This window comes from Anticarsia gemmatalis, chromosome 10, assembly GCF_050436995.1.
Source record: "Anticarsia gemmatalis isolate Benzon Research Colony breed Stoneville strain chromosome 10, ilAntGemm2 primary, whole genome shotgun sequence".
Lineage (NCBI taxonomy): Eukaryota > Metazoa > Arthropoda > Insecta > Lepidoptera > Erebidae > Anticarsia > Anticarsia gemmatalis.
In genome coordinates this window covers 12,039,889-12,055,107 of record NC_134754.1, presented here as the reverse complement: position 1 = coordinate 12,055,107, position 15,219 = coordinate 12,039,889, and the positions used below count along the sequence as shown (strand labels likewise).

Sequence of the window (15,219 nt, the reverse complement as noted above, 5' to 3'; positions counted from 1 at the left end):
AAAGTTTAAACGTTTAAGTGGAGAGTCAGAAAACTTGTAATAAAACCATCTAACGTTCAATTCGTTCAATACTGAAATTTATAATCAATTTAAAGTAGATATTACGCAAAATGGTTCTAAATTAATTTCATGCAAGCCATTGCTACCAAATTCCCATATGAAAGTTTCACCTGTGAAAATTTTGTTTTGACAGTTCTATCAAAGCTTTCTTCATAAACGCTTTGCCAGAAGCAGTGCTGTCATATATTTTGTCTTTGCATGCAATCTATACTAATATTATAAAGCTGAAGAGTTTGTTTGTTTGTTTGTTTGTTTGTTTGTTTGTTTGTTTGAACGCGCTAATCTCAGGAACTACTGGTCCGATTTAAAAAATTCTTTCACTGTTAGATAGCCCATTTATCGAGGAAGGCTATAGGCTGTATATCATCACGCTACGACCATTGGGAGCAGAGTAGTAACGAAAAATGTTACAAAAACGGGGAAAATTATGACCCATTCTCTCTTACGTGACGCAAGCGAAGTTGCGCGGGTCAGCTAGTTCATTATAAAATGTACTTTCCAATTTCACTAGTGTTAACTGTAGATTTATATTAAAATATTGTTTCGCGTGATTAGACTAGTTAATTAACTAATATTAGATCTCTTTGAATTATTGTCACTAGACTTATATAATTGTCTTCTAGTAAGTTGCGTTCAGAAACCGTCTACCTACCTACCTTGTCGTTAAAGTAATCACTAGCGTCTAGTTGGCTATGGTTGATTTCTGTCAATAGTGCAGTGCTGCTTGTCATTTGTGTGCTTCGATTGTTTGCTTTACTGTTTCCTAACGTTTTATTTTGGACTCTTGGAGGAATTTAATTCAAAATAAGTTATTCCTATTTTAGTGACTGGTGTATTATTAGTTAACTCTGTCGGTACTATTGCGTTTATTGTTTAATTATTTCTGTGTAGCGAGCGGTGCGATATTCTGTTTTATTTTACTAGAATAATAACGCTTTAAAATAATATCTAATGTTTTTATTAATATTTAAGACATAGGCGCGTTTTAGTGCAATTAAACAACAGTCAAATGCCAATAGCGGGTAGAGTTTCGATGACAAATTTAATCGGGGTGTGTGTGAGAGCGCGGTGGGACTATGTTGTTTCTCAGTGCCTTAGCGATCGGTATGATAACTGGGCTGCAGAATGTCACGACAGACGTGCCGAGCAGTGACGCCAGCGAGCTCACTAGCCCGCCGCCGGTGGCGGAGCGGGCGGTGAACGAGATGGGGCTAGTGGAGACGACGAAGCTGTCGGGTCAGACAGGGGACTTGGTGAACGTGACGGTGCACGAGCGACCCTCGATGTGGGACATGTACCTGAACCACTGCCCCAAGTGGCGGCCGATAAACCATATATTTTTCCAAGTGGCCAATGTGTTTTTCTTGCTGTCATTCCTGGCTCCCCACACGCCTAGTGGTCTGATCTGGCTGCGCGTGGCGCTGATGCTGGGGTGCGCGTTCAGCGGCATGTGGGCGTGGAGCATCGAGTGCTACCTGGACGCTGTGCTGTGGAACAGTGCATTCATTGTGATAAACTTCATATACTTCTCTATACAGTTTTATTTGATGCGTCCCATCAAGTTCCATAAGGATATTGAAGAGGTAAATATGCACTTATCTTTAAAATATATTTGCTATATTTTTTGCAAGTTTTTTATACGTACCCAGTCAAAATGTTAACATATCCTTTATTTTTATCAGCTGACTTTATGTGTATCACTGTTGGGCACAGTTCTTCATAAAACATGTCTAGTACCTACATTTCAATAAAACAACTTCTAAGTATATGAGTCAGGACTGCAGGTCAACTGGCTGAACTAACTTGTATTACACTACAGGGTCAATTGATAATGAGTTTGATACCCCAGTAATAAAACTTGTTAGGGCTTATTTGTTATGCATTGTTATTAATGTGTGCATATGCATAACATTTATATTTGTTTTGGTTAAATAGCAGGAATTAACCAATTTGCAACACATTTTAAATATATATTTAAAATTAGACTATTTTGTGTATAAATATTATCTCCATTAGAGAACTAGGTAGGTAATTATCCTTGAATAGAATTCAGGAAATCTATCATATCATGCTTAACTTGATGTCATTCTGAATAACTTATCATAAGGTATAAAATTTATCTTCTTTATTTCCAAATATTAAATGTTCTACAGTGATAAGGGTGGCCTAGCTAGGCTAGCAAAAAGATAAAAATATAATTGCTACTTTATCATTATATTACTCTCAAAATGGTAAAAGGAAAACATTTATTTTGTGTATCATAGCAACTTCAAAGATTAGCATATAAAATCACTTTCCTTAAATAGTGTGACCACTTAAAATATTTTGTGTTTTGTCCTGCTTACCTCAACTTATGACTACCTATAAAACATGTTTACTAAGTTTACGCCTTAGAAAGTCTCATCCTAGACTATCGCAATTTACTCCTCAAAGCTTATTCTCAAAAAATAAAATTGTTCGAAGTTGTATCAGCCGATTGGTTGTTTCGTGATCGACCGACTTTTAACAGGGTAACGTCGTAGACTCGTAGACTAGTGTCTTCTTCGATATGCTGTAAATTTGCCGCCGAGGGAACTGGGTCGCTCGATCTAATTTGGCGTTGACCAAAAGCGCAGTGCGCACACATCGCAAATTGAAAACGTAGAAGCTAATGTCATACATTTGCGGAGTTCCCAGCCGAAAATTAAATATTCATATTCTAAAACCGCAATTTACTGCACCTTCCGCCCTCCTATTAGTCATTTCTCGAGCAACGTAGTCTACTGTAGTCCTAGGCAGAGCTAACGTATTACGTAGCTTATATACGCTGAATATCAACTTGTGGATAGAAATGCGCCTACAATTTCACACAAAATTACTCAAACCACTATTTTTTATAGAAAAAAGTTGTCAAAAGTCTCGAAACTAGGAAGATTGAGAATCAATTCAAGAAAGCACTTCGAGATACTTAGTCCTTTAGACCAAAATGCCGCTTTTTTACTGTCTGCCTTGCCTCCGTCTGTTCAAACATTCTTGAACAAAAAACGAACCTTTTCTTCTAACTTACTTTTGCTTTGAAAACGTCGTCTAGATAAAATATTCGCGACAATTCCATTGCGTGTATTGAACCTTACTAATCCATTCAGTGAATTGCAACCGTGACGATTGTTTTGTTCAATAAACGACTGTTTCATTATTTACGTAAACAAGTACAAACGAAGGTTGTTGAAGGATTTTCATACAATTAGCGTTAATTATGGTTTTTGTCTGCCTCCTCGTCTATAAATGTGATTTTAAGTACATGAGTATGAATACATTAACACCGGATAACATTTTTTAGAGATACGAATCATACAGCCGACATAAAGCACAGACTCCATATTATAATCAATATATATTTCAATGTAATCATGGTAAAATGTACTTGCTACACTTATGACTTCTGCTGTTGTTTTATATTTGAATGTTATTGAAATAACCAATTAAAATTCAAACTCGATCGAATATCAGCAAGTGGGTCAAAATAAACGTGTTAACATTTGTACCGTGCTAGCGAACTTAATAAAAGTTGTAAAAACGTGTTACCTTTACGACGAAACTACTGAACCGATTAACAAAACAAAAATGTGTAGAGCTGCAGTCTCTCAGCCGGGAAACTACATAGGATTTTTACTACAAAATAACGCACAAATTCACAACCGAACTACGTGAAAAATGGAGGTAAAAATATTGTAAAGAATAGAGCTTGTTGTGAAGGACTTATTCCTTTGATATTCGTCCTACAAAAGCTCATTAAGTGAAGGGCAAAAAGTAAGGCAAACAACCAGTAATTGCATACAGTCATAAATCTAAAAATACACTTTATCATGTTATTGTCTGAGGCGAGATTTTTATTATGTTATCAGTTTACACCCGCATCCTTGCTCGGTAGAATATTTCGCTTCGTATCTCATTTTCCAGACGTTGCCGTACTGATTGTATTACCGCGTACATAAGTGTTATAATATAGAAGCTTCTACCAGCGGTTCTAAACTTTATGATCGTAAAAACACCTAACAAACATTGCTCTACATTTGGTGTATTCTCACCTTTTTATTGGCGCCCTTTTTGCCTTATAATTTATGCAACTATTGGTACATGTAGTTATGGCAGTAACTTCGGTGTGAATTAAGTTATTTGCTTGAAAAATGACATATCAGTGGAAAATGTGGCATCATATTATTTTATTAAAGCGATGTTCATAAAAGTAAAAGCGCTCCTGAGTGAAGTTTGCCTACTTAACTCACCAACTGCACTTAGTAACCGCGACTTCATTTAAAGGCGAGTCAGTAATGCTCTTCCCTCTTATTGAGATATGGAGAAGGTTTTATCCAGCATTCCTAGACAGCCAAACGTAACGATTTTCGCAGGATGCACTGGTTTTTCAGCCCAAAATTCTGCAACGCTACTTCTATCTCCCTAAACACGTGTAAGTGCCTTCATTTATTAAACTACCTTTGTGTAAAAAGTCAGAACAATACGGGGCAGTATTCAATTGTTGGGTATGACCTTACAGTGTGATAAACATCGTGTTTACTGCATCACGTTGTGAACAGTATAAGTAGATGTACAGATTGCATTTGCGTACGCGCATTCATTCGATACAAATTAGATCAGCCTTCCTCTTCTCACGCAATTAGCGAAGCTACTTTATTAAAGTGAATAAACATTTGAACTAGATTTAATCTTTTTTTGTTTGTACTGAGTATTTTGCCGGAAGAACTACTTTTTAGATTTTATGATTTTCCTGTCTAAAAATAAGTAAAAGTATTTCTAGTTGGTAACTATTGCGTGTGGCGTATAATTAAATAAAAGTAAGCACGTATTCTTATCTATTTAATGACTAATTGTAATAAAATCGCAATCGATACCTCATTCGGATTAAGATAGTGTACGAAAGATAAGCGAAGGCCGTAAAATAACTTCCTTATTTTTTAATCCATCACGCCATCCATACATTTGTCCCTTGGGTAGGCAGAATACGCCTATCGTACGTATATCGTAAGTACTTACGACCCCTACACATTTTCGCGAAACCCCTTTAAAATATGACCGCCCTAAGCATGAATCATATTGGATTCATAAGTCGATAGACACAGGGTAGTTGGGGCGATGCATATCAGTCTATTGGCCTTTGATTTCGTGGTACGAAAGGGTTTTTTTTTACAAAAATAGGTTAATGACCTTTAGCGTATTACGCAGGGGCCTTAGTTATTGTAAATCTCAATTTACAGTGACTCATCACTCATTCTTTAGTTATGCTAATTTTTCCGGTTTTATTCTTAGTGTTTATATTTTTATGTGATTATTTCTCTGTTTCGCCTCTCCCTAATAGCATAAAGACCTTTCGGTACGTGTAGGCCGTTTATGAACGTGATTTGTTAACAAAAAGGGCATTTAGGTTGCCCCAAAATAAGGGAACAAACAGTAACTAGAAGTAGGACTTTCTTCGACTTTAGTATAGAATTTATTTTTCTTATACGCGTTGCTTTCTATTTACACTATTATTTATAAAGTAGTTATATTTAGAAGCACATAACAACGGCGTTCAACCTCAATCAGCGGTAATTAATCAACGCAAATTGCATTTCTGCAAGGTAATTATTGTATTTAAAAAGTCGTTAATGTTCAAAAACAGACTGATTTAATGCTGGAGATGAAACACGATATTGTAGGGACGTCTGTTCACTGTCGATACTTTGAATATTCCAAGGTAACGATCTGGAATTTCTCATTCCAACTATCCGCGCAATCGGGGAGCGATAATCAAATCACAGTTTTCAATATTAAATCAATGTCGCCGTTTGATGAACGATGGAGATTTGAATTTAAAACTTTAGCTAACCGCAATTCGAAGGGGGATTAATAGTTAGAAACGCTACGGTCCTTTCAGTACAGGTCAGTGGGGCAAGACGATGTGAATGCCCTTTCAGAGTGACGTCATCGCACCACTTGCCACCCATCGAGGGTTAAACGTACTTAAAGTTTCACATTTGTGTGACGGAGCGGACAACTTCCAAACTATCTAAGTAATATACAGAATATCTCTGATCTTTCTTTTTATAAACTTCTTGGAATATTCTCTCGAACATCTTCTCAAGGGTTTTATATCGAAAAAGTTGTTTATTTATAAAAGATTTTGAGGCTGCGTTGTGTACTACTTGTTCGTGACTCGGTCGTATAGGTTTCGGAATTTGGCAGCATTTCAAATATCTTACATAATAGCTTAAAAGCTGAGAATCTGACCTTTCAGCTGCAAAAAGAAGTACGACTGGCTAGATTTGAATTTTAATGTTGTTTGGTCTGATTCGCGATGTTATATGACAATGTATTCCATCAAATGTGACGTAAACCTTTATATACATAATACTTACTCGGCAAAGAATACAAACAATATAAAATAAAATCTGTAAAACTAAGAAGCGGTGGCCTAGGAAAAGCTTTTAAATGTAATTTTATTGAAGTCTAACACGCCGCCGCGGCTTTGTTCGTATAAAATTGAATAAAACATAGCCAATGTCCACTCTGCAATATTGCAGCTTCATAGAATTTAAGAGCAAGTCTACGGATTTATGTAAAAACAAAAGCGATGACTTTATTTTTCTAGGTAACTAACAGCACTTAGTTATTACTAGTTTTGGAATTTTGTAAGCCTAGATTCTTGGATAAGTACCGTATTATGAAATAATTATTATAATGCGATATATAATACTCGCGTTTTTAATTATATCGCGTAAACAAAACCCAGTTTGTTGAGCATTAGAAGCTAATGTATAGTTATTTAACACCTACTTTCTACACTTGCGTCATCCTGCTGATATACGTGTAAACAATTGGAATTACTTGTATAATCGCTTCTCCACGCCGCACTCGCCCGGCGGGCAACAATTTCGGCTAAATAATTTAAAAATTCAGCCATAACAGGTGGCGAATAATCATTTTAATCCGCCCACTGTAACGTCTTTGTGTCGCTTCTGAGAACAGTCTGTCGTCGGTTTAATATCTGAGAGACCTCGGAATTTGATGGAGTGAGGACATAAAGCCTCACTTAAGTATTTATTACAATATTTTATAAGAAATGTTTTCTTGTATGACAAGTTAGATACATGGGATATTGCCTTAGCAACCGCTCCTTACGAGGTCTGGTTTTCTTAATGAAAATAATTGTAGCAGAAATGTGTATTGGTGTGAATTCTTTGAGTAATGAGTGTTGTATCGGTACGTCACGTGACGCGACCGCAGCCGAGGTGTTAGTAACGAAGCTATTGATTTTATGCAAAGGTGTATGCACCCTAAATGTGATGGCGATATTGCTTTGCTTACAGTACCTATAGTACACTGTACAGATACGCGGTACAATAACGTGATTGGTTTATTGGTGCGCCCCGATATCGCTGTCACACGTTTTATTTCAATAACCAACTTCGGTTATAGTTGAAATTATTGTAATTGGGCTCAGGAATTATCGACATTGCTTGCAGAGCTCTTGATCTTTGGAATATCTTATCAGCCGGAAGCCTATATGTATATAGATTTACTCTTTGCTTGTAGCACTTTTTAGCAAAAATCCCATTGATGACACCTTATACATTTGAAGAGGCCGTTGATAGTTCGTGAAATTATTACGGAATCCTCATAGTTTATTCAAAGGACGTGATCAGGAAATCAGCTGGCGTTCAAAGTTTTCTCACACAATAACCCGGCATTTCACCATATAAAGTAAAATGTGCAGCCGCTACGATTCCACTGTCAAACTGAACGAAATTATTCAACAGAACCGTCGCATTTGAAAGAGTGCAGAATTGGATATTGCTGGCTGCTGAATTTTGAAAGTACACATTCATATTTCCACAAGTTTTGTTTGTTTTCCAACGTCGTTTTGAATAACGATAACCGTGTTTGTGTATAACTTATATTTTGTTTAAAATTTACTGTCTCGACTGACGCCAGTGAATAGTATTTGTCTGAGATTTTTTGCTAGGGTTCACTACCTGCCCGCTTTGTGAGGATGGCAATAAACCGTCTGACGGAGTCAAGTGCGGGTACGGATCAGATGCATCTTTTCAATCGCACCTTTCTTGTTTTTTCTGCTGTCCGATTCCGGTTATTGCTAACTGAATCATTTTGATCTCCTATTTTTATGCGAATACAATTTTTACGTTGCAGAATATTATTCTTGACAACTTTGCGCATTTGTTCCACAATGTCTTTATACCTATCATGTAAGTGAAATGGACCAATAATGCTTTTAACAGTGACCTTTCCCTAAGCCTTTCTTAGAAGGATATAGTGAGAATAAAATAAATCGTGCGATTTTTATCAGCATCGGTCCTATTTCGAGCGTATAAGCGGTTGTAACGGGCGTTATGGTCGCATATCTGTACCATTCAACAGCTCCCATAGAATCAAAGGGAAATAAATAATTAGGTTTCCATTGAATGGAAAACGGTACATTGTCAGTTCACGGCTTTCTCAGTCGATGGTTATTGTTCTAGCTCTCAATGCCGATATTGTTTTTGTCAATATTAATTACATCACAATGGAATACTCTTGCCGGAGTTTTTTCAGCTTTGTCTTCGAAACGAACGGGAGCTGATACAATTTACAACTTCCCCGCTAAAGTTTCGAAGCAATTTTGTACTTGTTTATTATATTGAAAGTAACAGTTATTGAGTAATTGGTCAATCAATCATTTAAAGGTCTTGTAGATTAGATTGTGTAGATAAAGAGTCAATTTAGGGTAATCTATGCAGTTTGATATTCAATGTAGATTTCAGGTGTCCCTGATTGCACATGATACCTACATTATGCAAATCACAGTCGCTGCTCTAATAGTCTTGTTGGCAACTGTTGCAGTTTATATCACCGCAAAATATTATGTTGCTCTATAATACATTTTACGTTGCTTCTTTGGTCATATTCGTAGTAGACACTTATATAAGACAGTGATGAATGTTGGTAAAATTCAGGATATTTCTCAAGCTAGGATTAAAAATGATGCACGGCTTTTCAAATCATAGTAAATCACAGTGCTTTCTTATTGCTTGAAAACTAACAACCAGAGAAATGTGTAAACCGTTCTTCTCGACCCTCGAGGGAAATTAAAACGATTCGTCATGTTAGTTCGAGGAGACAATTTTTCTTGTAAGAAATCCTCAGTATCAAGTACCGTAGCCATTTACAACTGTATTTAATTAGTAATGCTATTACAGTTGTTACGTTAAATGATGTTAATGATATCGACATGTAATATGGGAACTGGTTTTTTATCATAGTTTTGTGAACGTCGTTGGAGTCATTAGCACGACCTTATTAGTCGTGAACAAGCTAGTAGAATATATGATACGGTAAAAAACAGGAAAAATAATTACGGTATTGTATCACTGTCAGTGGTTGAAATAGAGCATTTTTGATGATGCATTGCATACCAATTTGTGACTAAATCTATTAGGAAAATTGGAGCATTCCGATCAGCTACTGTTATTATAACACGCCTGTACTCCCATTTCAGAATGAATCAAAATATTTAGTTCTACCTTCGAACTAAAAGCTATTCACGGCGTGGTTAGCAACTTGGTTTCTCTACTGCTTTAAAATTTCTCCACTTATTTCACTTACCGTGTGATTCAATTTAGGTTTTAAAACAAAAAATGGCGGTGCTTCTACTCAGCTACCTATCTGTACTATTTTAAAGGAAATAGGTTTATCGGGATCCAATTTTAACGACCGTCTCGGTCAGCTTTTACCGGTAACGATCTGATAGCAATTTCGTTCTCTCATTTTACCTGGAACACTAAAATCTAACAATAAATGTTGGACCGAAAAAACAAATCCTATTTGTATGCAGAACAGGATATTTTTTGGAATAAGTTTTTTGCCGTTTTATTTGCTAGTCAAATTCGAGCGTTTGATTTGGACTATCGTACAGAGGCGCTCATAGCTATTGACGATTGCGTAAAAATCAGTGAATTCAGCAACTTTGGAAGCGGCTAGCTAGAAAATGGCTATCCGCTTAACATTATCTAAGCTCTAGCCATTTTAAAACTGTGACAGACAACCCCACCGACTATCGTAGTACTACTAAAACACTTGTAATTGTATCCGTAACAATTTTAAATTAAACTATCTATGTAATGCCATTACATTCCCACAAATGAGTGGTCACACGTAATATGATAACTAATCAATACCTACCAACATTCATAGTTGATGTCATAATCACTGCAGCTGCTATCTCTACAAGGGAATATATTTCCAACAACTTATCTGCATTGACGCCGCCATAGTTAGAAGTCCGTATACACCGCTGTTTAACATGTAATGATATAGTTCTTGTACTATCCGTATTTCATGATGTGGTAGCATTTTACCCATTACTTGCTTGGTTTCTATTATTTTTTTCATCATTTATTAAATAAGGTCAAATGCTGGCACCTATGATAGTCAATGATAAAGAAAATGAGTTTACTGCCAGTTTGGAAGGAAGGGCCAATGAAAAGATCTGGCAAGAAACTCCTGGCCATTCTGTTTAATCGAAATATTATTAAATGTAACACGGTTTAAATATGGTGCGGCTAAAAAAGTATTTGCGTTGTGGTGAACTGCTGAATTGGTTAGCACTTGCTTATATGTCTAACTGTAACTTCATTATTGGTGTATTTTTAAAGAAGTCGTAAATAAAAAAATCTGTGATTGCAAGCGTGCTGTGAAAAACGTCCAGTTAGTGTGTCTGCATACTAACAAAGCAGATCACCGATCACGAACACCAGGCTAGTAATACTGTTTGTGTCGTGTGTTTGCATCGCCGATAGATTCAGCTCGTGTTTACATTTAATTTGTATTCGATACCCTCCCTCCTGGCGTCACGTCCTCACGTCGCTTGACTGTTACACCCCATCAATGTTCCATTAGACAACTCGGCCAGCTATAACGAAATAGCCACAATTTCTAAAATTGTCGGCCCTCCAATTTAAAGGCAAGCTCTTAAATACCGCAGAATTGGAGCCCTTCTTTGATTACATTAAAATGCGGTTACAGCCCAGGCTCTGGTTGCTTCAAATTATTACATTGTTCGCCAGATAGATTGCTTTACAGCGTTTTGGAGCACACAACCGCTACTAACTCACCAAGGTAATACATTAATTTGCCAAATCAATCGTTGATATCAAAACATTTATGAAGAATGCCGACCGGAAAACACGTGTGCATTATGCTGGTACAGCCGATCAAAATAATGTATATTTGACGCAAAACGTACGCTACTATTTTGCGATGCAAGCGTAAATATTTACGTAACTCGGATGTATAGAATTACCTTCAATCATATAAATATTGATACCTCGTAAAACCGGGCTGTGGTCGTATTAACCTTTGTGAGAAATTATCATTCTTGAACTATGCTCTTACGGATTTTCTTATCTCGCGTTACATGCATTAATCAAACGGTATCACGGATTAAATCTTTCAAACAAATAATATTATCGCTAATCATGAATCACGTGTAATCAAGCTATTAAGGTCATTGCCAAACGGAAGAATGATACATTCTTTAAAAAATAGCGGCACTATTTCAATGTGTTTCGAACGTTTCATACTAATTTGTACTCGTAATGCATAAACAAGCGAATTGTTATCTTTGAGCGTCATATTTCATTGTAATCATCGCGTCTTCAAATGCAGTCGTGTATATTAAGTAACTTGAGCTCGTCGACAAAAATTTCCGAGAAGCGAATTAATAAGCAAGCAGCATCTCTGGGAATACTATTTATAGCTTCGACCACGGCTAGCCCACCCAGTTAATGTTCTCCTACAATTACCATATGTGCACTAAAACCATTATTCACAATGTGAGTAATTGCTGAACAAAGTATTTTTGGACCGCTGACTTAATCCTAGACTCCAGACGGCTAGATTACTTCGTGACTCTTGCGGGTACAAAAATAAGTAACAATTTAAAATGTAGGTCGGTTTTCTGTCGGAGTTCAGTGATCCTGGTACTGGATTTCATCCGGGTATCAAATGCTTAACTTAACAATAATTATCTTCAGGAAGCCTCTAATTACGGGCACGAGTTTTGTGTATTGTTTATTAAAGGTTTCTTAAGAGTTAAGACAACCATATTTTGAACGTTTTAATCGGCCTAATCCAGCAAAAGCGCAGCTGCACTTCCGCCACGGATAGAGGGAAAACAATAGAACCTTTTTAGAGAATGGCGAAATTCCGAGCGCCATATTGTTCGGCGCTATTGTATCTGTTCCGAGGAGAAAAATATTCATCTCGCGCGCCCGCCACGCCTGGTGTTTACTCGCCGTCTGTAAATATTGACCTGTGTCATATGAAACTTTATTTAAAATGTAATATTACATATTTATTTGATAAAAAATCAAAGTGAGTCAATGTTTGTCGATCGTGCGTTAGTTTTTGCGATGTGACGAAATGTTTGGTTTTGAGAGCATGGATTTTTCATGATTGCGAATCTTAAGCCGCACTTAGAAAGATAAGATAATTTTTGAAAATGTTATACCCTAACGTCCCTGAAATTCGGGCGGCAAAGCAGATAATTTGTAACTGTTATCTTAGAAAAAGACATTACAGGGAAAATATAAGACCACTGGAACAATTGAAATTTCGAAGTCTGTTCGCCAATATCCAGCAAACAACAGATGTTGTGTTGCTTAGCTAAAGTTCAAGTTAAGGGATTGGATTTCCTTTTTAATATGACAGGAGATACCCCACTTGGGCATCACATTACCCAACCCTTCACCAGTTAATATTTCTCATTTTTACTTGAGTGACACCCATCCTTAGTATGTCTTGTGATCTTTTATGTAATTATTTGCAAAATTTAAATGCTTTAAGCGTATTTATACGTAAGTCGTTAACTAGTCAAGGTGCTTCGGCGTCTGTTTGTTGTGATAAGTAAATTGCATTATGGCGTTGAGATAAATTAAAATTTATTATTGTGCAGCCTCGGGGAAATTTGCGTTCTTATCGTTTCCAATTTTGTTGCATGCACCTGCTTGCTGATGATTATTAAACTCGCATCAGTGGGTGCAAAGTCGACGGCAGCTTTATAAAGAAAACTATCTTAAATACTTACTGGTAATACAAATGCCACCAAAACATTCTGTAAAAACCTCAAGTCTCGCCGTAAAAAGTGGTGAGATCTAAGTAATACCAAGTCGATTAATCTATTTAGTCTCTACTTAAAGGACCTTCTGTCTTAAGTTATTACGTATGTTATTATCATGCTAATTAAAAAAAAATACCTTTAAAACAAATAGACCGACCTGGCCATCGCATGATTTAATTATTAGTATGTATCACACTACACAGCACGACGAGAAGTTAATGCTCCTAAAATGTTAATGGCGAATTTGTGTTTTCTTGCGATGACCAAGTCGATCTATTTGTTTTAAAGGTATTTTTTTTTAATTGGCATGATAATAACATACGTAATAACTTAAGACAGAAGGTCCTTTAAGTAGAGACTAAATAGATTAATCGACTTGGTATTACTTAGATCTCACCACTTTTTACGGCGAGACTTGAGGTTTTTACAGAATGTTTTGGTGGCATCTCACTTCTTTTTGTAGAGCGAACACAAGTCCAATTTGTATGGAAAGACGTTTTTTTTTTTCATAATTCAACATATTTTCCTATGGGTATGTTGTTCAGTTTCATGGGCTAAACACCCTTACCCACCCTATACCCCCTCCCGTTATGCCTCATATAGTAGGTACCTATTTACACCTATTTATTTTATTTTCTACAGTAATAATAATTCATTAACTGCAAATGTAACCTTGTAATCTTATACATTTATATAGGATTACAAAGTTATTGTTGCAGTTGGTGTATTTAGAAAACTGGACCGAAATTAGAAAATATTAAATTTTTCCCATGATTAAGACACTAAACCCTATTTGTATTCTAAATTTAAAGCTTCTAAGTCTGCTAGAAGTACCTTAGACTTTTGATGATCGGTGAGTCAGTGAGTCAGTGAATCAGTGAGTGACAAAATTCAAAATTTTAACAAGTTGTCATTCTTAAACTACTGGTTCAAATTGACTGAAATTTTAAATATACCGTGTTTATACAATGACTAATTAGTTGCTGAAAATCCAGGCTTCTTGTTTTATCCACAACGAAATTATAGGGGTGTCAAAAATAGCCCGAATTGCTTCGAGAAAAGGATGGTACGGCCGTGCCGCTTTTTTTTGCTCGACTTGCGGGGGCACTTCCGTGCCCCCTGATTATTCACAACTACTCATCTTTTGTTTCGAGTCACTACTCACTGCTACCGATTTGTCCTCGCCTGACTATCGCACACCCGGTTTCTGTTCTACCTACATTTATTCTCCCCGCATATTTATTCCGTGCGTCAAGGAACTAGAAAAATCTTGTCAGTCTAAACATAAAGCTGTCATACAATATTATACAGTACATATAGTTGCGCAGTTGTCACTCATGTGTCGGAAATAGGCCAGTGTATGTACGCGATGGGCTAGCAACTTGTCACTGCGATTTACTGTTCTCGTCCAGTATAAAATGTCTAATCTAGGCTGATGGAGAGATATTTTTTTTTAGAATTTAGATCTGTGCACAACTTTTTAGACCAAATCATTGGGATATATATATATAGTTATCCAGATGTTGTCTAATGTCTAATTTACTCATGTAATACATTCAATGAGCTGGCCAATTGGTCTGAAGGCACAAATTTGGAAGTTCTACCAGAAAAGAACTGAGACTTTGAATTTAGTATTTCACCACTACATAACGTTTGTCGGCATTATATTCGTACTGCATCATAATAAGCACGAAACTTTGTTGCAACTATAACAAGCGGTCAAAACTGAGAATTCCGAGTCGCCCCTTTGGTCTATTTTGGTCAGTTTTGAGGAGACAACTTCCAGAATAATATAATATACCTGATTGCAATTGAATATAAAGCGACGTCGCATTGTCTGAACTTCGGTGGGGAACTAGTTAGCGTACCGGCAACTTTGAAGTTGGTCTCCAGCCTCTGACAACTTAGTTGAGTCTAATTGCGTTCACTAATACCCTAATTGATTTATCAGCTTACCGTCTTATGACATTGTAAGGTGAGTAGTTTTAATTGTAGACTTGCCCGTGCAA

The 15,219-nt window shown here is 36.5% G+C and overlaps 1 protein-coding gene across 2 annotated transcripts in view; it reads left to right on the top strand.

Moving 5' to 3' along the window:
• Nucleotides 1-761: 761 nt before the first annotated feature.
• The window catches only part of LOC142975882 (popeye domain-containing protein 3-like), a 43,760-nt gene continuing 29,302 nt past the window's right edge, over nt 762-15,219 (top strand). For both annotated transcript variants that reach the window (XM_076119004.1, XM_076119005.1), the window contains exon 1: nt 762-1,643. In XM_076119004.1, coding sequence (XP_075975119.1) covers nt 1,137-1,643 — 507 coding nt within the window. In that variant the 5' untranslated portion in view covers nt 762-1,136. The remainder of the gene's footprint in view (nt 1,644-15,219) is intronic.